Below are 24,380 nucleotides of genomic sequence, written 5' to 3'. Positions count from 1 at the left end.
TACACAACCCACAACCAACTCACTCATAAAAATTGAGAGCAATGGTGTAGGCTTTCTTGTTCTTTACTTGGGTATGACAATTCCCTAATTGGAACATCAACAAAAGGTTGAGTGAGCTACAGGCTTTAAGCAGTTGATGCCTTGGTGCAGAGCCTTTACTCAGTGCAATGACCATTATGTCTAGACTTATCACTATGTCATTTCTTGCAGAAATTTGAACAAGAGAAATACTCTCTTCAGAGAGAAATTGAACTTAAAAATAGAATGTTGGAAAGCTTGAGCTTTGAATGTGACGCCCTTAAGCAACAGCAGAATATGCAACTGGAAAAACAGAAAGAACAACTTGCCAGAGTTCATGGACAAGAAATCAGTGACCTTAAAAACAAGGTTTGCACCTAATATACAGCTATAACGTTACTAATAGCATTTAAAAATGTTTTGAACTTATAACTGCATAGTTGTAACCAAAACGAATCTAATGAATAGTTGTAATACGTAGTCTTACCTTTCTTTGCCATGTTAGGCAGTTTGATTTGGAACTGGGCTCACTTTTTTTCCAACTACTGTTACGAAAGTATTAAAACTATCATGATGGCTTTTATTAAAACAGGAACTAGAGTAAAAAGGTCAAGACAATAAGGCCAGATTTGGTGATTAAAAAAAGCCAAGTAAATATTCTACAACTTGCCAACAAGAAATGAATTACTGAGATCATAAAAGATGTAACAGGCCTAAATTATTGTTGTTAGAAAGGCAGCTTGTTTGGTTGATGTTTTAACAAAAATCTGCATAGCTACACTGTAAATTGCATCCAATTCCAAAGCTTATTTTTAAAAGGTTACTATTATTTTATATTTCTGAGACACTTCCTTGATTTGAACATGAGTCTGAAATATTGTGCTTTTAAAGTGGTACTACTTAATTGTCAAATGTCTTTTAAGTTGGAGAACCTGAAAGCAGAACTAGATGAAACCCGACTCTCAGAAAAACAATTGAGACACAAAGTGGATCATCAGAAAGAAATAATTGCTGCCAAATCAGAAGAGCTACACATGATGTCTGAACGTGTACATGAAACCATGTCTTCAGAAATGCTTAATCTTCAGATGGAGCTCACTGAACTAGAAAGTGTGAAGGTGTGTGGTTAGCACTTGAGTATTGTGCTTTTTTTGCTCGCTTCAGTTTTAGGTGCTTTGGGTGTCTTGCTAGTTTGGCTTAGTAGAAAAAATAATCACAGGAAAAAATATAGCAATAGCCTTAACAACTAGATTTTAATTCATCCTCTTCAAGATGATATTTTGTCTTAAAAAGTCATTGTTATTAACAAGCGTGTTTGTCTCATTTGGGCCTGCTTTTCCTGAATTTATTTCGTAAGCTTTTTATTTCATACTTCTGTATTTAGGCCAATGTTGAAGAAAAGCTGAATGAACTGCAGTACAGTAAAGAACAACTAGAACTCATAAACAGCAACTTACGTAATCAGCTGGAGCGTCTACAGGGAGAGAAAGAAGAGAGGGAAAAAGAAGTTGTTTCTTACTGTAACGCATTAGAGGTATTCTCTTAATTTTAAGCAACGGTGCTAGCTAATCCCTGAATTCCACAAGTGGTTGGTGCTAGATTTTCACTGAAATAAGGAGAAGAGCTTTGAGAGGAGTTTGTTTTGAGGAGAGAGGGAGGAAGAGAATGCAGAGGAAATAAAGGCTAAATCATACTTAGTAGATCTGTGTTAGCTGTTGACAGTTTGTATTGGCATTCTCTTGTGGAAGGCTGCACGTGGATATCCTTTGCATTGCAATATCCTGCGTCATAGCAGGGACTTGTAACAGGTCACTTAAACAATTCCCATTTTTATTTCAAGTTCCTTTTGAATGCCTTGTAAAACACAGTTGGGGAGTAGAGTGCCTGTGACTACCACCACAGCAAGGATGATAGTGTCATCAGTGTCATCAATCCAACTGATAAATGTCCGTATTTTTCTTTAAAGGGTTTAGTTATGATATTATCCATAAGAGCAAGTGGGATACTGGGCCTCCTAGCAAAACGATTTTCATTGTCTTTCTGGCTAGTACTGTATGTACAGTTAAATACTGCTGTACAAGATAATTGGTGCTAAATGTATGAGGAATGAAATAGATAAAACAGTTTGATTAAAAGAATATGCAATACATCACATTTTTAAATTATCTTTCTGTTTGCTTAAATCTAGAAAGCTCGTGAAGCTAATCAAGAGCTTCAGGTTCAGCTGGATCATGCAGTGCAGCAATCTTTGGACCCTACAAGTAAAGGCAATTCTCTCTTCGCTGAGGTACAGCTACGCAACAGATGTCTGAGAATATGCAGAGAAGAGATGTTTTATCATAAGAAATCACTTATGTTGTATTGAAAACATAAAAGTACCTGATCTACCTGGCACTAATCTCTATTCCTCAAATTCCTCTGTACCTTCAGTGTTGAACTGTCAAGGGACACCTCAGGAAAACAATTTGCATGCACAATCTAAAGCTGGGGAGATAATGACCTTGATGAAATGACTTAAAGTTGCCTGGTTATCCAGATGAAAGATGAGACTGAGGGTTCATAATAAACAGTTCTGTCTGAAACTTTGCTCTATAAGGAGTCTTGTTCAGCTGGTGACCTTTCTTTAATGCAGAAGATAATAAATGAAATATTGAAAGATAATGCTAAATGCTACTTTTAAAGAGCATGTTGAAAAATGGTTGGATATTTGAACACTCAGGAGGGTTTTTGAATAAGAGTTTAGGTGGTACTAAATGCCAGCCTGTATGCTGGCATTTTGTTTTCTGACCACCCTCAGTAAATGGCTTCATTTGATATGCAGTTCATATTTATTTTCAACTATTTGTTCTGATACAGATAGACAAAACTATTCTGGACCAATACTGATTCTTACTGTTAGTTATTCCAATATCAAAAGAACAAAAGAAATCTCCTGTACAGTATTGTCTAGGGTTCAACTGCTTACAGGACTGCCTACTCAGTATTCATCTCAGAAGTTTTGACTGTAGCACACTGTTGTTGGAAAAGCGGTGTTTTCAGAAGCAACATCAATTGCCAGTTAACTTCTTTTAACACTCAGAATCCAAGTGACAAGTGTTATTTTCATAGTAATAATTGTTAAAAATGTTCTATAGGTGGAGGACCGTAGGGCAGAAATGGAACGACAGCTGATCAGTGTGAAAATAAAATATCAGTCACTACAAAAACAGCATGCATTCACTAGAGAACAGTTGCAAAGAATGAAGGTATGACCGTTATTGTAATACTCCAGGGTTTCCTTGGGGTCTGTCTGATAAAGCAGTGCTGTAAAACACAGGCTAGGGGATCTGATTCTCTTTGAACTGTGGTACAGTAGTGTTGTTGGGTGGGTGGGGAGGAATGGGAGAGAAGACAAGTGACATGTCATCGTGCTACTTAGCTTCAGTAGTGTATCAACACTTTTTCTAGCGCTACTGTTTAATTCTAGAATGCTAAGTTAAGCTGAAGGCACTGTCTGCTTACATTGATAGTAGTTCTTAAAGGGGTAAAACAGCTTCTGCCAGTCAAACTAGCTTTTTTTTGACAGTTGCTTTTTCTTTTTCTAATTGTCATACTACATAAATAATTTGTTTCTTAACAGAGGTTCTCAGGAGTTAATGCCTTTGTAAGCAATAGAGAAAGCTTTCACTCTGTCATTTGATCACACTGTTTTTCCTCCTCTGAGTTGCTTTCTTGGTTTCTTATTTTGGTCATATTTTTCTTCCTTCTCCCTATACTTAATGCAAGAATACAAGTTATAAATGAACTGTATTTCACACCTCTACTGGAGGGTGTCCCTGCCCTTGGCAGGGGGTTTGGAATTAAATGGTTGTTAAGGTCCCTTCCAACCAAAAGCATTCTCTGATCATGACTATTTCATCTAGACTATGCTTCCTTAGGTTGGCAGCTTGTAGGTTAGTAAATACTGTTGAGAAACCTAGTTGGCCGAAGCTGTTCTGTAAGACAATGTCAGGGGCCTGCTACAAAATTGGTAACTGTTCTCATGTTGGCCTTGTGATTGCCTTATATGAGAAGGGATCATTCCAGTTGGATCATGCAGCTTGTCTGAGACCAGTACTGAAACATAAGTGGTGACAAAGAGTAGCAGTGAATATATAGAGCTGTGACTTAGCTTTTGTGGAGAAGCAAGTTGAAAAATAACTGAAACACCACAAAGGACAATGGAAGAAGTACTATATAGCCAAGGAATGTTCGTTGGAATTTCTCATTGAGAGCTAAAGATGAGAGTAAGTAAAATGGTTGAATAGGATCAGTTTCTTAGATTCTTTCTATCTCCTTGTAATATCAGTGCAAGTCAGTGATTATATTGGCTGAATGGTTACATTTGAAGTTTTCATCCAGGACTAAGGCAAGTTGGTATCCCTTTTTTTAAAGTTGGTATTTGGAATTCCAATTTGTGCTACTTTATCCTAATAAAATATCTGCTAGTACCAATGTTAGAGAGAAGTCATTTGTTATGACAGCTGTTTTGTTCAAGTTGGTATCTTAGATCTCTGGTAGGATCTCTTCTGTTTTGCCTTGCATTGTGTTGCTGTGTTAAAACTCTGTGTATAGTGAACTGATGGCTACTTGGTCAGTACCTGACTCCAATAGTGTAGTTCACCACATTGTTACAACATCAGTTGTCAGGATACTTGAATGGGGTATTGACTGAGGACTTCTGAGGATCTGACTTCGGGACACAGTGTAAACAGTACTGCTGTAAAGGTTTTGCCATGGCTGGAGTGTTTACCATAGCTTGTAGTAGCCCTTCCTGTTTCTTCTTTTTTGTTGCTGTTGTTTTTATGTACTTGCACTGCACTTTGCAACTTTGATAGCTAGCAAGTAGGCTCTTAAGTGAGGGGGAAAGGCTACATGTCTACACCACTGGGGAATGCAAGTATAGTTTTAGTCGGCCATTGGCAGATAAGTTTCATTTCCCCCTACATCCATTGGAAGTTAGGAGGAGGAGATGACTGAATCTATTTTAGATCTGGTTTGGGTACAGAATCATCAATCTCTTCTATTTGATATACAAGATGAGATAGGGCAAATGCTCTTCTCTAGCTTGCTCTGTTAATCTGTAGTCTTAGTTTGTTTCAGTTGATCCTTTCTCTGGGACTTCTCCAAGTGTTTTACAGTGTTACTTCATCCATGCTGCCTTAACTGTGAAACTTTCACCAGACATTAACACTCCATTACATGTTTACATAACTGCATTTCATATTCTTTCTTTAGTTGCTTGAATATCTGTTGTGTCCCTTGTAAACGGATGGGTTAAAAACCTTGTAGCATGATGTTAACTGTGAGAAAAATACGCTATAAATGCTAGATTTGGATTTATTTCTACTTTTGTAATGAAAAAGGATTTTCCTGTGCTTGGAAGGGTGCCTTCCGTGGAAGGTGTAAAAGAAGCTGAAATTCTTGGATAAGTATGACTGAGCATAAACTCAAGTGCTATATATACCTCTGAATCAGAACTGCAAAATAAAGTGTTTTTTTTGGTTCATTTTTTAAATTTGTTGGGGAACTAGGTTTGTTTGAGTTCTTTTTTGAACTGAGAAGTTCTTCATAGATGCATTTTAGCTCTGAATGAGCCTGCAATATAGCTGAGTTCTAGTTAACTTGGTGTTTAAGCTTCAAATGTGAAATGCTTTGTGCACCTCCTTGACAGCATGTTTATAGGCTCTTCAGTCAATGAGGAGAGAGATATGACACCTTAGGACCACATTGTGTTCAGGAAGGTTTTGGCCATCCTGGAGAGTTTTAGTATTAACAATTATAAGTTGACACTATGTTTAATTGTCAGTATTGAGTTTAAGCACCCAGTGGTTTTCTATATTTACAAATAGAAGCAAGAGGTTTGGGTATCCTGAGCTTTCTGAGTAAGATGAAGACATGTTCTGTCGCTTAACCCAGTGCTTGTTATAAAAACTTTTTCCTTTGTTTTTTCTAGCTGCAAATGGCTACACTGCTACAGATGAAAGGCTCTCAGGCAGAATTTGAGCAGCTGGAACGCTTACAGTCAATGTTGGAGCAAAAGAATGGTGAAATAGAAGATCTTCTTATGAAAGTGAGACAATTAGAAAAATTTAAGGTATGTCATCTCTAAGTGGAAAACTCAGATGAGATGTTAACGCATGAGGAGAAGGAACGATTAAAACTAAAGACTGTGCTTAGGTTTGAAAGGGATCCAAAGGCTTCTCATTCCTTTATATGACTGAAGTTCTGTTTTCGAGCTGAAGAACACACAGTTCTGAAGTTCATGCAAGCAAGAAACCCATTTTCTGTTCCCCTCCTTCCCCATTCCTGTTTAACATCTTCGTATTTTAGGTAGTTACCTGTAGTGTTTAATTACTTGGTCAAAGTTCACTGAGCAATAAGTTTTTTGGTGGTTTTTTTTTTTTTGAAGATGTATGCATCAGTTTTTAGTCTCTCTGAGAGTTCTGGTGTATGTGATATTTGATGATATTATGATGTCTTGACTCAGTAGCTGAAGTGCTCTTTTTTTTAGACCTGAATTGCTAAATGGTTCTAGTAAAGCATTTTTTTCAGTATTTTTATGCAACTTGACAGCATCTTCTCTGTTTTGGAAAGGGAGAAATACAGGACAACACATGTATGCGCTATTCCAATGTTATTGATGTTTGTGTGTACTCAGAGTCAAAAACTGTAGCCTTGCTTACTGTCTTAGATACTAACATACTTAATTAGCACTTTCTTATCGCAGCTTTAGAATGCGAACTGAGGTTTATTAGCTTATGCTTTGGGATTAAGTTTTCCAGGATAGTGTCCTCTATTCTGCATTTAACCAAAGCGGCATAAAGCTAGGCTTAACCCATTTTAATAAGCAGTCAAGACAGCTTGGTTACTTCACCGGTTTTGTCACATGTAAGCTTGAGAGATATTTTTTTTTTTCCTTGTCTCTATGCACCAAATCTGTAGTGTCAGCAAATGAAATGATGGATTCAAATAGCCATCAAAAGTACCTGTATTCAGTGACTGACAGGAGGTTCTGAGATCTGTCTGACAGTTGTTCAAATCTGAGTAGTCTTTTTTTTTTTTTTCCAAACCAAAAATTGTGACCAGAATGTCACGTGAGATTCAAGTGTTTTATGAAACCCTTAGTACATCTGTGGCATCTTCAATGTGAACCAAATTTCTTATCTTAAAAATGTAATTGATTTTCAGATTTTTGGCAATGAAATTTGGGCTATTGACCAACGTGGCTTCTATTCTCTACCTTTGCGGGTCCGTCTGAGTAACAGAGGACTGGCCATTTGCATGCTGTATGACACTTGTAGCAAGTCAGGAAGTGCTCAGAGCAGCTCAGTTCTCTAGTACGTTTAAACATCTACCGTGAAGCTTCTGTATAGAAGTGCAGTGAAAGCTTCATCTAGGGACTGAGCTTATGTGCTTGTGAAAGTTCACTAGTTAACAGCTTGACGCTTTTTCTTCTGACAGACTTTATATGAGAATGTGGAAGAATGCAGAGCTAGTACTAGCTCAAAAGCAGACTCTGGAGATGGTTACTATGCAGATTTGCTGCAAATGAAACTCGACAACTTGAAGTAAGTACCTAATGGTCTTAGGCCTAGAAGTTGGTCACAGTGTGAATATCTTCTAGCTACCTATTCCCCTTCTCCATGTTTTTTGTTCTCTATGATGTTCAGACTGCATGTGGAAATATGCTCATTGCTTAATGCTGTGGAACTGTCCTGTGTTCGTTACAGGAGCTCAAAGATACTCTCTTTTCCGTTATACTTATTGTTGTAACAGATGGCGGTAGAACCAGTTTGTTATTATTGCTGCTTCTTTTTAGAAACGTTGTTAATACTCAGTTAGGTGATAACTCCAATATATATATTCACATTTTTTAAAAGTCCAAGTCTTTTAACCTGTGCGACAGCTGTATGAAGCTTCTTCAAGGATATAGGCTGTATTTCTCTAAAAAGAGCCAGGTCATACATAAAATGCTTTATGGCTCTACCTAGTTGAGCTGTGTTCTTTAGGTAGTGAATTCCATATATATTCATTAGAAATTCCGTCATGTCTGGCTTCAGGACTGTTGTGAAGACCTCAAATGGAAGTCTTGTGCTTCCCGGAGGAGACGAATGTCTGCTGTGGAAATTTTAGAGAATCACAGAATATTAGGGATTGGAAGGGACCTTGCAATACCATCTAGTCCAATCCCCCTGCCAGCGCAGGAACACGTCCAGGCAGGTTTTGACTCCATGAGCCCCCTGGGCAGCCTGTTGCAGTGTTCTGTCACCCTCGCTGTAAAAAAGTTTTGTTTCATATTTAAGCGGAACCTCCTATGTTCCAACTTACACCCGTTGGCCCTTGTCCTATCATCTGGACATAGCAACAATCAGGTAATAGACTTCTCTGTTGTTACGAGAAACTGGCATGATCTAAGTACTATAGAACAACTGAGGAAAGAATTTGCACTTGTGATGTGGAAGTTAATAGTGCATGTCCTTGCCTCTGTTTCAAGCATCGTCTTAACATAATTTTTTTGTGTTGGTTACTTAGAGTAATACCTTTTGTTTATGTAAAGGTTGTATTATCAATTACAGAAGTAGTTATGTAAACATACATGGACTTAAAAACAAACAAAAAAAAACCAAACAAACCCTAGTGAATTTGTAAGTTAGGGAGAGCTTCTTGAACCAGTTAAATAAGCATGTCCGTGTTTTTGTAATACAGCTTTTTAATACAGTTTTTAACACACATTATGTCTCCGGTAACTCACTGTTTTTTGTCAATTTCAAGTGGAAATTCTCCTTCTGCTGGAAGATGGCTTTCTCTTCCTACTGGCATATAAACGTGAATTTAATGTGGAGTAGTTGAATGCTTAGTTAACTTTGTATATACTGCCTTAAAAAGAAACTATTATTTTCTTCCCAACCAGCAAGGAAACTGAAACCTTGAAAAATGAACTATCCTTGCAGAGGATGAAAGCTTTGTATGAGAGCCAAAGGGTTCTGGAAGTTGAAAGGAAGCTCTTCACAAATGAGAGGCATTTGCAAGCTTGTCAGAGTGAGAACATGAATTTGCGAGTGATGCTGGATGAGTTAAAAATGAAATATGAACCTGAAGGTAAAAATACTGCTTTTCCATATGGAAAAAGAAAATACATGGATTTTTCAACCAACCTGTTCGGTCTTGTTCAACTTATGCTACTGCCTTCGTTCAAGATACAAATTAATGTTTAAATGGTGGCCTTTTGATAATAACCTGGTCCAAAACCTGTTGAACTGAAACAGTAAAAACCTACCTTGCTGAAGGATCTTACTTCAGTATGTATAATAATGTTAATTTTAGGAGACTGAAGAGTACAAATATAGTGCTCTGAGGCTTTAGAGCATAGCTACATCAGCATAGTGAAGTAGGTGCAATCAAGTTTTTGTGAGGTACGTTTCATAAAGTAGTGTTTCTACTGTCAATCTGTTCATGAGAGGTATCAGCTTTCTGAGTGCAGGCAGATGGTGTGAGCTTTGTAATAAATGTGAAGCACTTGGAGGAAAAGCTGTTAAAGGAGCTCGTTACTGCAGTTGAAGTTTTGACAGAGGCCCAGCAGACGAACAACTGATACCTGTGTTTCTGCACAAACAAAAAAGCTATAGGCTCTGGAGGAAGACAAATGAGGAATCAGATGGACAAATTTGTTTTGGTACTTGTCCAGACCCAAATGAATTATTTGGAACTTTTTTTGGTGGAAGCTTACATCAGCAACATTCAAAATGGGAATAAAATAGTTGAGAGCATATTAATTCAGTTTAGAGCATCTAGATCTTGTTTATTTTTTGTAAAAATAATAATAATAATAATAATAAAATAGAATATATAGAGGGAAGTACATTTGGTCTTTTTTAAGCTAACTTTTGTTCGGATGCATAGTTACCAATAATTAGTTATGTGAATGGGTACTCTTTAAGCAATCTAAGTAACCTATTAAGAATTATTCTGAGGTCTTTAGTCATGTGAAATGCTCTTTACTAGTTTTGATGGCTATTAAGAATGTGTTGGTGGACAAGTTAATCCCAGCTTTACTTGTGTACAAAAAGTATATTGCTTTCTTTCCTTAGAGTTACTTAAAGTCACTAAAATTAAAAAGAAGAGGGAGAAGATTCCAGTGGACAGTACCTGTGAATATCTGGACAGCAAAAATACTTCAGTAAAAGAAGCTGCTTTCACTCATTTGCCAATTAAGGAAGAAACTACGGTCACTTGCAAGAACTTGGAGCAAAGTGACTCTTCTCCCAAAAAACAAGTTCTTGAAGCGCCACCAATAAATGTAGCTCTTCAAATGATGCACAAAGTAGTTGAACCTGACAGAGAAAGAAAGAAAGTTAAAACTGAAGATGAGAGTCATGACAACTATACTTCACATAGCAGAAGTGGAAATCATTCTTTGACTTCGACTGCCCCCAGGTCAGTGTCAACTTCTGTGTATGGTCAAGGCAATCAGCACAGACCTGCATCTCTTTTCTTTCGCTGCATGAACTATGCTATCCACTTCTTTATCTGTTTCCTCAGTGTTGCATGCAGAGTAATTCCTCAGCTCCGGCTGCCTGCGTTCAACCTCTTAAAGCCTTTTAGAAAGACTAAAATGATGGCTCATGGAAAAGACTCTTGAAACTCTAACTACCTTTGAAATAACTTTCCCGTTACTTGAAAAAGTTTAAGGTGCGCAGATACTGTGACAGCTCACTCAGTTTGCTCTTCATTCAGAAATAGGACTGTTTCTTGATCCTTCAAAGCTGCTGTATAGTTGGATTGCATCTTAAGGTAACAGTCAGCAGGTATCATGCTTCAGTCTCTGAGGACAGCTGGAATGAGGAATGATGTGGCTAAAAGCCTAAGAATTACTGAATATTTTAGTAATTATTAATCCCATTTGGGTTAACATAACTTGCAGTATACAAAATCATGTTTAATCATGCTACGAATTCATATTGGCAGGCCACTGACTTTACTAACCTGGATGCATGGTAACTTGAAATATAGCTGTTAAAATTAAGATCAATCTTTTCCTGAGGAAAAAACCTGAGAATTTTAGTTACTTTTTGTTAGATAGTAAAGTAACTTGGCACAGTAATTATAACTTTTTTTCACCTTGGTAAAAGGAATGTTGTTTCCCACCCACCAACCCCAAGGTGGTGCTTTTGTCTGCTGTTCATATTCATAATTACAATAAACATAGTATTTTGGGGATAGCTTAGATGATACGAGCTTATATATTGATGATATTTGCTAGTAAAAATAACACTTCTTCCTAGCTTCCCATCACCCACCCCCTTTCCTCTGAGCTTTCTTCAATATTTAAAGTGTGATTCTGCGCGTATCTCTGATAGTTTGAATTAATTACGTGATCAAATAACTTTCAAAGAGAAAACAATAGAATGTTTGGCAGAAATACAGTGAAGTTGAGGGGATTTTTCTTCCATTTTGTGAAGCCTCCCACATCTGTATCATCCCACATAGAAGCCATTTTCTTTGGCTTTTCATGTAGTGATATAAAGCTGGAGAGAAAAGAATGGCTTGGGAGTCCGAAGCGACTTAAAGCCTAAACCCTCCCTGTCCAGAAAGTTGTATTTCGTCTGTCCCCTCACAATCAAGCTTCCATGTTTTCCCCCACCCGCAGTACACACACTACTTTAATTTGTTGTTGCCTACAGGGGTACTTGCTATGTTCTCCATAGCAGTAGCTTTACATTCAACAGATTTTATGAACCATCCCATGAGGAAAGGGTGTGCTAAAATAATGCAAACTTGAATTTAGTTAATTGAGTATACAGAACTTTTTATATGTGACTTGTTACGGGGTGAACTGCAGATTCTTTATGGTATCAACGAGGAACTGTTCACTGACGTTGTTAAAATTAGCAGTGTAACCTGAGTTGGGATTTAAATGCTTTGATTGAGGGGAAATGCTGTGTCTCGATATCCAACATCCCAGAGGGCATATGTGTTTCAAACGAAGTCTCAGCCTGTTCTGGAATAAAAGCGAAGAAAGCTTAAAGATACTTTAAGGTACTATGGAAATACTATATGTAATGCATAGGAAAGAATATGATGATTAGAACAGTAGATGATTAGACAGGTCCTGTCAGTAACAAATACTTTTCAGACCATTTTAATGAATCTAGAATGGCAGCAGCTTCAAGGCTGGAGGAGGCCCTGCTATGTGGAAGTCTGTACAGTAGATCCAAAACTGCATTCAGATGTAATTGGATTGATATTTTGACTCTCAGATCAATTGTTCATGGTTGCATTAGATAAAATTAACAGTTTTGAAGTAAGCAAACAGTACAATCTTCTGAAATGGTCTGGAAAAAATATGGTAGAAAGAGCAGTTTAAATAGCTATGTCAGTGTATGCAGGGACTGTTCCTGAGGAGGAAGGAGCAGGGAAGTCAAGCTTGGGTGGTGAAAGTTGAGAGGAGTGATGATATTAATTAATGATGGTGTTCTGTGCACATAAAGGTATAGTTATCATGTAACCTGGGTGTGAATATCTATCTTCATTTTCTCTTATTTATCTGGAAAAGAAGGTAAAATGTCTGCAAACAGAAAGCTATTAGAAATAGTTTATGTGAACTGAAGAGGTAATCCTCTTGCGAGCTGAAGGGGTTGAGGAGGGAAAAATGTTTTATGGGATTGATGTGTTGGAAGTAGAGGGAAAAGAAGTGGAAGAAGACAGTTGTAGTTCAGGTGGGCGTACTAACTTTGTACCCATTGCCCTCGGTCCACAAGAAGAATAAAATAAAAATCATTAGCAGGGGGAGGAGGGACACCCCTACAACACCACACAGACACACGCAAATAACACCTCCATATCCACCTTTAAGGTGTTCAAAATGGTGTGAAGAACCAGTAAAGGGTAAATCCAGACAGAAGGTTCTGTTTGTATTTCAAGTTACATTAACGATCTATTAAATCCCCAATGAATGATCTTGTTAAGATAACACTGAGGATTCCCTTAACCGTAACCTGTTATGACTTATTATGAAGTAGGAAGTTTTGGTAAAATCTGAGCTTTTGAGAAGCTGGCTTTTTAAACAAAGCATTTCTGGACTGTTCTGTGACGGATATGGGTAAAAACCCTGCACAGTAATATTGCTAAATGCAGAGGCACAAAAAGTATGGACAAGTTGAGCACAAATGTGGACCTGAAAATGGAGATTTTGGGGGAAGAAGAAAATATTTGGCATTGGTGTGGTAGGTAATTGTCAGTATTGTATCTTGTGTGGAGGAAAATGGGATGCTCGAGCCAAGAAGGCTAATGTGGTCATTGGAGGGTGTTTTTTGTCACTGGAGTGGTATTTGTGCAATAATCTGTCTAGTTAAGTTGTTAGAGTTGCATGAAATGTGGCACTAGAAAGAGCCATAGCAAGTGTGAGTGGGTTGCAAACCTCATTTCTAGCACGTGGTGTTAACAAGTGTCATCCTAAGTCATCCTAGCTTTGCAGTGATTGAGAAGTAGTCAGAGATGATCTGTATGTACTTAATGGTGGCAGATTTCCTTGCTTGTGGAAGTCTTGCTTGCTAATGTGATACTTAGCAAGATAAAGATAGATAACTTCGAACTATTAGTATACGTACACATTGCAGATGTATTGACTTAGAAAAGTTTTAAGGTAGCAAATGAAACATAGGAAATGTGATTGTTGAAAACATGGTAGTTGAGACTAAAGGCTTAAATATTTTTGTGATTATTTTCAATTGTTACTGCTATTGTAATTGAGAGGTTATAGGTGGTGATATTTTCTTGGGCCAACTGGTCTATAAAAAGATAGAGTTCTGTACAAAAATGCTTTTCTTCACTTCTGAAACTCAAATAGCAAGTTTCAGCCCTCGCTACCCAATTTAGTTTGCCTTTATTTTTGAGGTTGTTTACTTCAGTTTGAACTAAGGAAGGACTTGTGTGCCTAAAAGCTTACTTGCTCTTATAAATTATTTAGATTGGTAGTGTATGGCAAACTTAACTTCATCTGGACTTGGGTTAAACAAGAAACTTTTAACAGAATGCCTGTGGCCATTTGGCTGAGCAAGAGATTTAGATAACTAATATTCCCTTCAGGGTTTTAAGTGTGACACCCATCCGCAGAAGGTAAAGTGGCATCTGATGAGACCAGTCAAGCTTCCTCAAGTGGGTAGAAGAACTACGTCATGCTTATGGAGTGTACAGAGATAAAACGTGGTGGAATCATGTCGTCATAGTTGAACAAGCATTTATTTCAGAGCAAGTGTTTAATGGTTTTCTCTTTCTGCTCTATTCCCCTGTGCTGACACTGGATGGGATTCCCTGATTGTGTGGGGGATGTTCTAGGATCTGGCTTGGTATGAGGGTTGCTGGGGTAGCCTGGGCTGGCTGCGAGATGACCACCAAGCCATTCCCGCACTCCCCCTTCCCAACAGGATAGGGAGAGAATAAGATGAAAAAGGTTATGGTGGAGATACGCAGAGATTGCTTACTAATTACTGGGCAAAAATAAACTCAACTTGAAGATTAATGCAATTAAAAATAGAGCAGTAGTGAAAAACGAAGACAAAACGAATCACAATTACAACAATAAAATAATATCACGGTGAACAGCTCCCGCCACTTCTTCCCAGGCTCAACTTTGCTCCTTAGTTCCCAGTTTTTACCTTGTCCCTTCTGAGTGGCACCAGGTGGATGAGGAGTGGCAGCTTGTAGTCAGTTCATGACACACTCTGCTGCTCCTTCCTCACGCTTTTGCTCTGCTCCAGCTTCGTTCCCTTCCATGGGGTATGGCCTGGAGATCTGCTCCGATTTGGTTCTCCGTGGGCTGCAGGAGAACAACCTGCTTCACTGGGGTCATCTTGCTGGACTGCAGGGCAGTCTCTGCTCAGGTGCCAGGAAGATCTGCCCATCCTTCTTTACTGACCTGGGTGTCTACAGGGTTGTTGCTTACGTGTTTTTTCTCACTGTTGCTGTGCAGTTTTTTTCTTTAATCCTTTCTTAAATATGTTATCACAGGGGTGTCCCCAGTGTTGCCATTAGCTCAGCCTTGGCCAGCAGCGGGTTTGTGTTGGAGATGGCTCTGGCTGGCATGAGGGCGGACCCTGGTTGGTTCTTACAGAGGCCACTACTGCACTCACTTCCCTCACTTCCCCCACCAGCACCTTTCTACATAAACCTAATGCATGGCTTATCTGTCGTTATGAAACTTGCTTTTTTTTTTTTTTTAAACCTGGATTAGTTAGTTTTGCTTTGTGGCTGTTCAGCATTGTACTGGCAACAACAGCAACGTTCAGTTAAGCGTCAAGGAACAGTAAGTTAGTAGCTTCTTAGGAAAACTGTACAGTCAAGAGAGGAGTCCATAAAATTACTGTTACCTCTTCCTGGTCAACTGTAGATTCATTTTGAAATTAACAGTACTACTTCAGAGAGAACTACCTGTCACTTAGGGGTTCTCAAACTTTTACATTATAATACTTTAAGCAAACCTTGACTTTAAACTTAGAACAGTCAATAGATATACTTTGCCTTTGACTTTTATGAATTCAGAGTTGCTAAACTCACAGCTAGGTTTTTGTGGTGCAAAGTGGGTTGTCTTAGAATATTGTTCAAGCTTTCTTATGGGGGGAGGTGAGTGTTGCTGAATTCTGAACTCAAGCACGTGAATTGGACTGTATGATTAAACAGAAAAATAAGTTTAAAGTGTGACACTTCTGGGGAATTGCCAGGCTAAATCTCAAAATGAAACATGCGCATAAGCAGTCCTCAAGGCAGTGCGGGTAAGAAGTGCAGGTGAGCATAAACTGAATAATGTCACTTTTTAATAACACTGCTCATCAAAGTGCAATGGACTGTACTAACGTGCATCCTTTTTAGAGTTAAATTGATGTGCACATTTGAAATTACAATTGTATTTATAGGGTGGCTGCAGAGGTAGTAAATACGGATTTGAAACATGTTTGAGGTTCCTGCTAACAGCAGTGGAATTATTTCTGTAGTAGTTGTGGCTGAGTATATTAAAAAGGTAGGAGAGCTTTACCAGGATGCTTGAGATATGTAGTGGTATTGTCTCCAACTTTGAACTGTGATTGAAAAACTACCCTTTCCAACTTCGTCAGTCTAGGTAGTCATTGCTTGAGACACTTGAATGGCTTTGTGTTGTATTGGCATCATGGTGAACCCTGGAGTGGAACTCATCAAGCCACTTTGTTTAGGTCTTCCAAAACATAAGGCATTGGTCTCTGAGTTAGAACTCCAGTTCTTCAACAGATACCAAGATGGTTCAGCTGGTACGTGGAGGCTGTAGTTATTCTTTGCTGTAGACAGCAAAGAGCAGGTGAGCATTTTGTTACGAAATAATTTTGGAATTTAACTGAAAATGGATTTTGTCCCTTCTCTTGTTGCATGTAGTATCCTGAAGTATTTCCAGGCCAACTATAATACGCTGAAGTGAAAGATGTCTGGTGGAGCCCTGACATGGGTTGCTGGTATTTATTTGTTTGGATTGTTAGCGGGAGCCTTACCTGTTCATTATCACTTTAAAGCGTTTTTGTGACTTCTCAGTGCGTATTTACTGTAAGCTAAAATTTTTGTAAGTGGAAGCAAATTATGGTTATCTATTGCTGACCCAGATAAAAAAAACTCCAACTTAAGGAGTTTATTATTCTGAAATATCTCGTTTTATTCTCATAAGTCAGTATCAGTCCTCTGATATTATTAACATAGTCGTAGAAACTTGGGTTACTTTATGTTGACTTGTATACCCATTTTGCTGTACTTTTGAAGCATAAAATTAAGTTACTTTAATAGCTCTTAACTTTGAGACAGTGTGATGTTTCTCATAAAAAATTTGATTTCCAGAGTTACTTTGCTACATCTACAGTGTTAGGTGATTCCGTTCAAGGAAAGTATTCTGTATAAATCAAACTGTGCTGCTTTGGAACATATTTCAAGTTAATTCTGTTTTCGTTTGGCCTTTTTGTTTTGTTTGAAACTTTTCTTTGTTCTGTTCCCCCCACCACACACACACTTTTTATAGGGACTTGTTGCTGGGAATTTTGGCTGCTAGACTCTTTGGAGGAGCAGGGGCGTTGGACAGGTGTTGTTTAAGGTGGAAGAGAGGGAGGGACAAATGAGTCTAGCATAGAAACAGATGCTTAGGCACGAGCAGTCCATTCTTACAGATGCTAGGGAAACACAGGGTGAACTGCAGATTAAACACTAACCAGAAGATGATTACTAAGAATTCTCTCCTTCTTCCCTGAATTATAGAGGTTCTTGTTGTAATTGTGTAATTATTTGCAAGTTGCAAGTCTAAAATGGAGTGCAGCTGGTGGCAAGCAGATTATGGACAAAAGATGGTTACCCATCGGAATGGCAAGTGTGGACTTGTTACAAAATCAATGCTGGAATGCAAACAGTCCTACAAAGGGGAGATGCACAGCAAACTGTACTTGCTATTTAGTGTTTTGAGACAGTGCTTATAGAAAACAATGTGCAGAATACTTAAAATGGTTAAGTGCTTTATTTGATGTGTGTGTGTAAAGATCAAGTTAGGAGGAAGGGGGGAAAATCTAAGTTGAGGTTCCCAAAATACTCCTATTCCAGTTGCTTTCATGTTGTTTGTCTTTAGGCATATCTCTATTACAAATAAATCTCTAATGACTTTAGCAGTCCTTTTTGTTTGGAAAATCATTACTGAAAGCAGCTGTAGATTGTTGTGGACTGCTCACTAGTGGCTCTTCAGACCGCTAGAAAATAATCAAGTTATTAGAGAACTGCTTTAGCGGAGATGTGGTGATGAGTCAGCGTAAAACTTGTGTTGGTATGTCAAGCAACGTGTAATTTGCAACTTCATTTTCCATAATTTGTTTTGCTGTTGAAACAATCGTGTATAATAGTCAATAATCTGTAGGAGGTCCGGAGATGCTACTATCGATTAGTTTTAATGACATTTGTATGCTTATTAAGTGATTCTTAATTAAAGCATCCAATTGTGCTGAGCGGTCTAATTGTTTTTTAACTTAACACTTTAACAGCTTTGCGGTAGCTAACACTGTATTCCTGTTTACATTCATATCAGAATTAAAACTTGTCACTGGACAAATGATGTAATTTCAAGCCTGAAGATCAAGTTCTTCCCATTTCTTGTTTTCAGATCTTCAGGAACTAAGATAAAGCAGTAGTAATGCAAAAATGTGGTTGGAAACTAGTATCTTGCTTTTTCTAGTCATCTTTTGTATTGTTAATGCAAAAGCTCAACTTGATCACACCTGTATGATGTTGCTGGGACTTCATGTGGAGCTTTGTATATACTCCTGTGATGTGATCATCTTTGCACACATGGCACCATCAATGTGTTTTTTTTAAAGGCTGATCCCAACCAGTTACCAATTTCAGTAAGCTTTTTTGCTAGACTGCAGCAGATAAGAGGCAAAAAAAGACAATACGTGAAGTGATGAAATGTGAGGAGGAATGATACAAAGACACTTTTCACCTTAATTTATTCTTAATGCTCCTTGCTCTCTTTGCACATGGATGCTCTTAAGCCAGTTGGCTTGCTCAGTTTTGCTTAACTTTTATGTTAGCTCTGTTTTGTAATAACTAAATATGTATTTAGAATGGTTGCTTTGCCTGTAGGTTAACAACTGAATCCAGATTTGAAACCACGGAAAGTGAAGATAAGAAGGAAAATATAATCACGACTGAGAAGAAAACACAAAAGAAAAAATATACTACATTGTATGTGTCTTCTAAACCAACTTCTGAAGCACAATGTGCTCAGCAGTAAAACTAATTTTCTGGAAGGAAGCTGGATAGTTTGGAGTCCTGCTTCAGCAGGAAATGCTGAGTAAACTTACGTTGCACGTAAATACACAGGTTCCTAATATAAATGTTGATCTGCCTTGTTTTCTGAACAGTGTGACTACATTAATGAAAGCTGCACTTTTGATGTCTTAACTTCCCAGAGAGCGCCTGTTAAGTACCCTGGCAATGGGACCTGAAGTGTTGCCTTGTCTTGAATCTTAGCTAAGACTCTACATGCTTGTTAGTCATCACTTGTTGGAAGTATAGTGCTATTCTGAATGATAAGTACTCGGTATTAGAAACTTTATTATGCAATAATAAAACAGGGGTTAATCCTGAGCAAGACTGGCTAGACAATGTTGATGCAGAAGGAAACTAAGTCATGAGCAATTGCTCCTGAATTTCTTTCAATTCCTGGATTCAGATTTCATAATGATTTTTCCCCTAATATGTAATTGTTCAGCTTTCGGGCTGACCTGATTGTCAAGATGTATGTTCAGTTTTTTGTGCATTTTGTGGGTTGGTATACGTTTGAAACTTTTAAATCTTGTATTTGTATGAATAAATAAAATAAACTTTGCTTTTTATTCCTTCTTAAAATTAGTCTGTTGCATTTGAGACAAAACATTTTTCTAAAACTGGTGTTTTTTGATTGACAGATATTTTATTGGAAGTATTTTGTTTAAAAAGTACAACTCAATAAAAGCTAAGACATTGTAATACGTGTGCTGTGTCTTATTCTTAGATTAATCATACCTTTCTGATATTTCATGCAGAACAATTTCGAGGGGAGCACATCTAAGCTAGTGCCTCTAAAGTTCCAGTGTTTACATTGGCAATACAAGATTGAGCCTTCATGCTGTAGTTTAAGCTCCCTCTAGTGAATGGTTTAGCCACTTTCCAAGTAAAAGATGGAAGATGAAAAAATTTTTTTTTTCTTTTTAAATCAATTTAAATCAATTATGAGGAATCTCTTGGAAGAATCTTACAGCCCAGAGCTTTTAGTTTTTAAAGGCTGATCCACAATACTTCTGTTGGTATGTGTGAATCTAAGACCCCCTAGCATGCCTTCTTTATTTACTCCAGAGATGTAATTTCAAGCTCATGGTCAGCATCACGAGATAATGGGGAATAATAAAAGTAAACTTGCTGTATAATGAAATGTTTTGTTATATTCTAGTTTTGGCCAAATTCCTGTTTGATTTGGTAGCTAGCACTATAGCAGTGATGCTGACTGCCACTTCCTCACCATTCCCAAAAGAACCTCTAAATACTGTTTGTAAAGGAAAAATATTATTGCTGCAAGTTGGAGGATGTCAATCTCTTGCATAATCATAAGTGAATATATAATAGAATTCAATTGTATCATTTCCTCAAAAGGAGAAACTTAATATCTTTCCTTATCCTTCAGTCTTACTTATGAATTTGATAAACTGAGAATCTCTCGTTTCTTGTTTATAATATTCCACGATATTAGAGTAAGCTAGCAACTATCCATGGCCTAGTTCTTTTTCTTCTTGCCACTGATTTTGCATGTACGTACTAAATGGAGGAAATGCTTTCCATGGTGCAAAACATTAGAAGAAACCCTTTTTTTCTTTTCCATCAATAGTGAAATAGTTCATTTTGTTTACTGCACATGGTGATGCAACTAACACTACTAAAGTACATAATAGTTCTAATTAGAGGAAAACAACATCACTTCAACAAATGAATGAAAATGCTTAGAGTTACCTATTTATCCCCCCCAAAAAACACTATTGCTTTGCCTGCATTACTGTAGTTTCTTGAGCCTGTAGGTCTCACATAATAAATGCATGTTTACAGATCTCTTAAAGAATTTGATCTACCAGCTGGCAGAACAAGGCCAGAATTGAGGCTTTTGTTGCCACAGCGTACTTACAGTATTGCCTTTTAAGTCCTTGGAGGTGAAATTTCTGTATGTTCTTTTCGAAATACAGTAGTCCTGTGTTGTGTCTCGTCTGTAAATGATGGGTACTTTCAAGTAAATAAACAAGGAAGTCTTATGCGACTTAAATGACGAAGCACGTTTTTAAGTGAGTACTATATTGGAACAATTTTCTTCAGGACTTTTGTATTAGAGGGAAAAACATAACGAGGAAGACAAATGTAGAACAAGACATTAAATGCGAGGCATGACCGTTAGGCCAAGTAGTGTATGGGAAAGGGTGACTTGCTGAAGTAGGGATTCAGAGGAGTAAGGAAAACAGTCATTGCAGGTGAGGAAGTTACAACTCAAAATCCATAGTAAAAAGAAAGATGAAGTGGTTCAGTCTCAAAATCTACTTTTGAGAAAAGAGTATAAAATGGGTGTTCAATGGAAAAGAATAGTTAGGACTCCATAGCTGAAATTGGTTGTCCTTAGATGGAGACGTTCTGAGTTGCTCACAATCTAGCTCATGTTAATAAACATAATATGGAGCTTCAGTGTTACTTTTAAGCAAGTTAATTTTTCCCTATGAAATAATTAACCAAATCCTTCCACTAAGGTTAGCTAAAGTTTTGTTTGTTTGTTTGTTTAGCCTCCAGAATAGGTTTTGGAAATCCTTGTGCAACAAGAGAAAGACTGGCAGTCTGGACTTCTCTTAACTGCTAGTTAAAATCAAGAACTGACATGTCACGTGTCATGAAAGACTATCCTCACGGGTGTAGCACAGCACTGTTAAACTGTTCTCAGAAGCCATGATTGCTAAGATAGAAAGTAATATCCTGAGGACAGGACTATTATATGGATTTGTTGTACCGAGCTGGAGATAAGAACAAATCTCAAAATATTTTCTATTTTTTAATGTTTTGAACTCACAAGTAAAGAATGTGAACGCAGGTGACATACTTGTTTTCGATCCCATATATTGTCCTTCATCCAAACGGTGAACAACTTTGCTTGATCTTTGCTTACCCAAAACATCACTATGTAAGTTCTCACACACCTACCTGTGTAAAATTAAGGGCTGTAAATATTCAGTAAACCAGTTCTTGAAGTTTTGTCTAGATAATGAGCTTTTAAGTGCTGCTTTGTTTAGAAAATGAAGAGAAACTCTCCTTTTCTCTCCAAATGTAGCATGAGAGAAATAGAGAGGAATGGGTGGAGTTTGAAATGTTGTGGCTTTTTCTTCACCTCATTTCTCTGAGACAATTTCTATTATGAAAAACAAATCCTTTTCCAGGGCAGGTTAAAAGCAAGTTCATGGCTTGAAAAAGCCAAATCATTTAAAATCTGTTTCTGTTGTAAGTTTAAGAAATGAGGGGCATTTTGAAACTGAACTGTTCAGTGTGTAGAGATTGTCACAGTGGCTGGGCTTTGCACATGGTAGCTTTCCACGCAGATGCAAGTTGAAGAGTGGTGTAGGAGAGCAGTGTAGTGGTTTTGCTTCTTTTCGCCTGTTGTGTTACAGCCAGTATCATGCAACAGAAACACCCAGTTTGGGTTTCCCCTCCCCCATGACACTTGGGTACAATATCTCGAATTGAGAAAAGAGGAAGGAAGCTCACAGCTCAGAAGAGCAGCAAATCTCGCAGAACCCTCACAGCTGCCTCAGCCAGCTTTAGGCTCCTCCTAGGCATCAGTAACAACAGCTGGGAAACGGATTTTGCTTCCAGCTCCTTTTGCTGGTTGCCCATTTTGAACTTTGCACCCTTTAAATCTTGTTTGCCTCGGTGGTGGGCATCCTTTGGAGCCTCGCAGACTCATGTACGATGGCGACATGGCGCAAGACAGACAAGAAGAGTGGCGTGGGTATGTAACTCAGTAAACTGCTGTTTGAATTTTGTCCTCATAACTTCTGAACAGGATGTGGGCAGGTGTTTTCTCTAGTACGATAACATCCTTCACTTTATCAAAGTAGTTTAACTGAAATGATCGATTTCATACAAAGTTTTAATTTTTCAAAGAGAATGGCAATTAGTATGTGAATGCCAGCTTGGGAGATGTAACCATTCCACCCCTCCGTGCTCCCACCCATCTCAGATCTTGAACTCTAATAGTAACACAGCTTTTCCCACGTCTGTATTTCAGAAACACATTGAATAACTAGCATATTGTTTAGTAAGCAGTAGCTAGAAGTTATGGTGAAACAAATGCTGGAGAAGGGGAATCCTACAGGCACTTCTGAGAAATCATGAAGATGTTCACTTGAAGTTAGTGTTACTGAAAAAGTTGTATATGAGTAGTAGTAGTAAATTCCTTTTTTGAAAAGAATGTCACCTTCCAACACCAATTTTCCTTAAAATTAATAATGTTAATTTCCATAAGACTGAATTGCAGTTAAAATAAATAAACAGCACCTTAAAATTAGGAAGCAGCACTGAAGCACTTGAAAGAAATACTCTGCTGAAGTTAACTGTGAGCTCCCAGTACAGAACATAGTTAATGTTATATTTCTTATAGTTTATTTTACTTACTAGTGCCTAGTTAGTAGTCTGGAATCCCAAAATTATTTTAAATGACTGTTATGTCAAGGAGGGTGTAACGTTTTCATTAAAAACACTAAAAACAACATTAAAAAACATTAAAAAAAAAAAAAAAAACGCCAAACCGGCTTCATGAAATAAAATGAATCAGGGAATTAATAAGAGGAAAAGAATGTCTTCCTGTTCAATTTCCATGTGCAACAGGGAGAGAATTGTGAAATAGAAGTGCCTTGTTCTGGTGGCAGTTTATATTATGAAATGAAAGGTGTAAAGATTTTCTCTTTCATTTTTACAAATAGTAGAAAGTACTTCACTTAATTTTAACACTTTTTTTTTTCCCTGAAAGCTACTGACCTGGGGGACTATGACTGGATTTGTTGGATGTGGTGTCTGTATTGGTATACTAGTGATGGATCATACTCACAAGAATAATATAAAACAATTTTCACTTCTAGAGGCTTCTTACAGGGAACGTTTTGGGTTGGAGCGTGTTGGACATAATAACAAAGAAAGTCTTATTCCTCCTGCACCAGATTTTAGCATGGGAGACCATTATGTAATCTGACTTGATGTTCCGTGTGATGCATGCTAGTGAATTTTTGTTCATACCCCTCCAGTGGAGCAGCCTTGGGGGTATGACCAATGCATTTCCCCTGAGAAGGCCTGCTGTGCTTTGTTGACAGTGGAATTTGACAATATGTAACTTCATAGCCGGTATTTAAAAGGCTATTATGATCTTGTAGTCCTTATGGTATCTGAAAGCTGCAGCAAACCACATATACTAAAAACAATCTTGTGAAATCCCCCTGCTCCGGCAGGGGGATTGTACTAGTTGATCTTTCAAGGTCCCTTCCAATCCCTAACATTCTGTGATTCTGTGAAATACATTACTTCAAAAATAAGGGTAATTCAGTCCAGTGATGTTTGTTTCATGAAGGCTAACAATGCATCTTGATTGAACAGTTCACTTCACTGTTCTACTGAAAATACCCTACTCAGAACATAAAATTTTGCATAGCAGTACTTTTGTCTACCTCTGATCTAAGAATATTTAATTCAAAAAACCAAGAGTTTAACTAGAATCACTTATCATGAACACTTTAATTTTAGCACAT

General features: G+C 37.7%; 2 protein-coding genes across 8 annotated transcripts in view; both read left to right on the top strand.

The window, feature by feature from the left end:
* SPDL1 (spindle apparatus coiled-coil protein 1) overlaps window positions 1–19,554 on the top strand; it is a 28,017-nt gene extending 8,463 nt beyond the window's left edge. For 5 of the 7 annotated variants that reach the window (XM_083798216.1, XM_083798218.1, XM_083798214.1 and 2 more), the window contains exons 4-12: window positions 211–387; window positions 942–1,136; window positions 1,403–1,552; window positions 2,207–2,305; window positions 3,153–3,263; window positions 5,993–6,133; window positions 7,501–7,607; window positions 8,951–9,138; window positions 10,128–16,233. In XM_083798216.1, the coding sequence (XP_083654342.1) occupies window positions 211–387; window positions 942–1,136; window positions 1,403–1,552; window positions 2,207–2,305; window positions 3,153–3,263; window positions 5,993–6,133; window positions 7,501–7,607; window positions 8,951–9,138; window positions 10,128–10,678 (1,719 nt within the window). In that variant the 3' untranslated portion in view covers window positions 10,679–16,233. Of the gene's footprint in view, window positions 1–210; window positions 388–941; window positions 1,137–1,402; window positions 1,553–2,206; window positions 2,306–3,152; window positions 3,264–5,992; window positions 6,134–7,500; window positions 7,608–8,950; window positions 9,139–10,127; window positions 16,234–18,666 lie in introns of those variants that run through there. The other 2 variants (XM_083798219.1, XM_083798220.1) reach the window with 2 other exon arrangements.
* Window positions 19,555–22,326: 2,772 nt separating this feature from the next.
* Window positions 22,327–24,380, top strand: part of DOCK2 (dedicator of cytokinesis 2) — a 186,942-nt gene continuing 184,888 nt past the window's right edge. The window contains exon 1 of the mRNA XM_083798208.1: window positions 22,327–22,591. Coding sequence (XP_083654334.1) covers window positions 22,552–22,591 — 40 coding nt within the window. The 5' untranslated portion in view covers window positions 22,327–22,551. The remainder of the gene's footprint in view (window positions 22,592–24,380) is intronic.

This window comes from Anser anser (assembly GCF_964211835.1).
Source record: "Anser anser genome assembly, chromosome: 14".
NCBI classification, from domain to species: Eukaryota; Metazoa; Chordata; class Aves; order Anseriformes; family Anatidae; genus Anser; species Anser anser.
The sequence above is the reverse complement of the archived record's forward strand: the minus strand, read 5'-3'. Positions and strand labels throughout refer to the sequence as shown.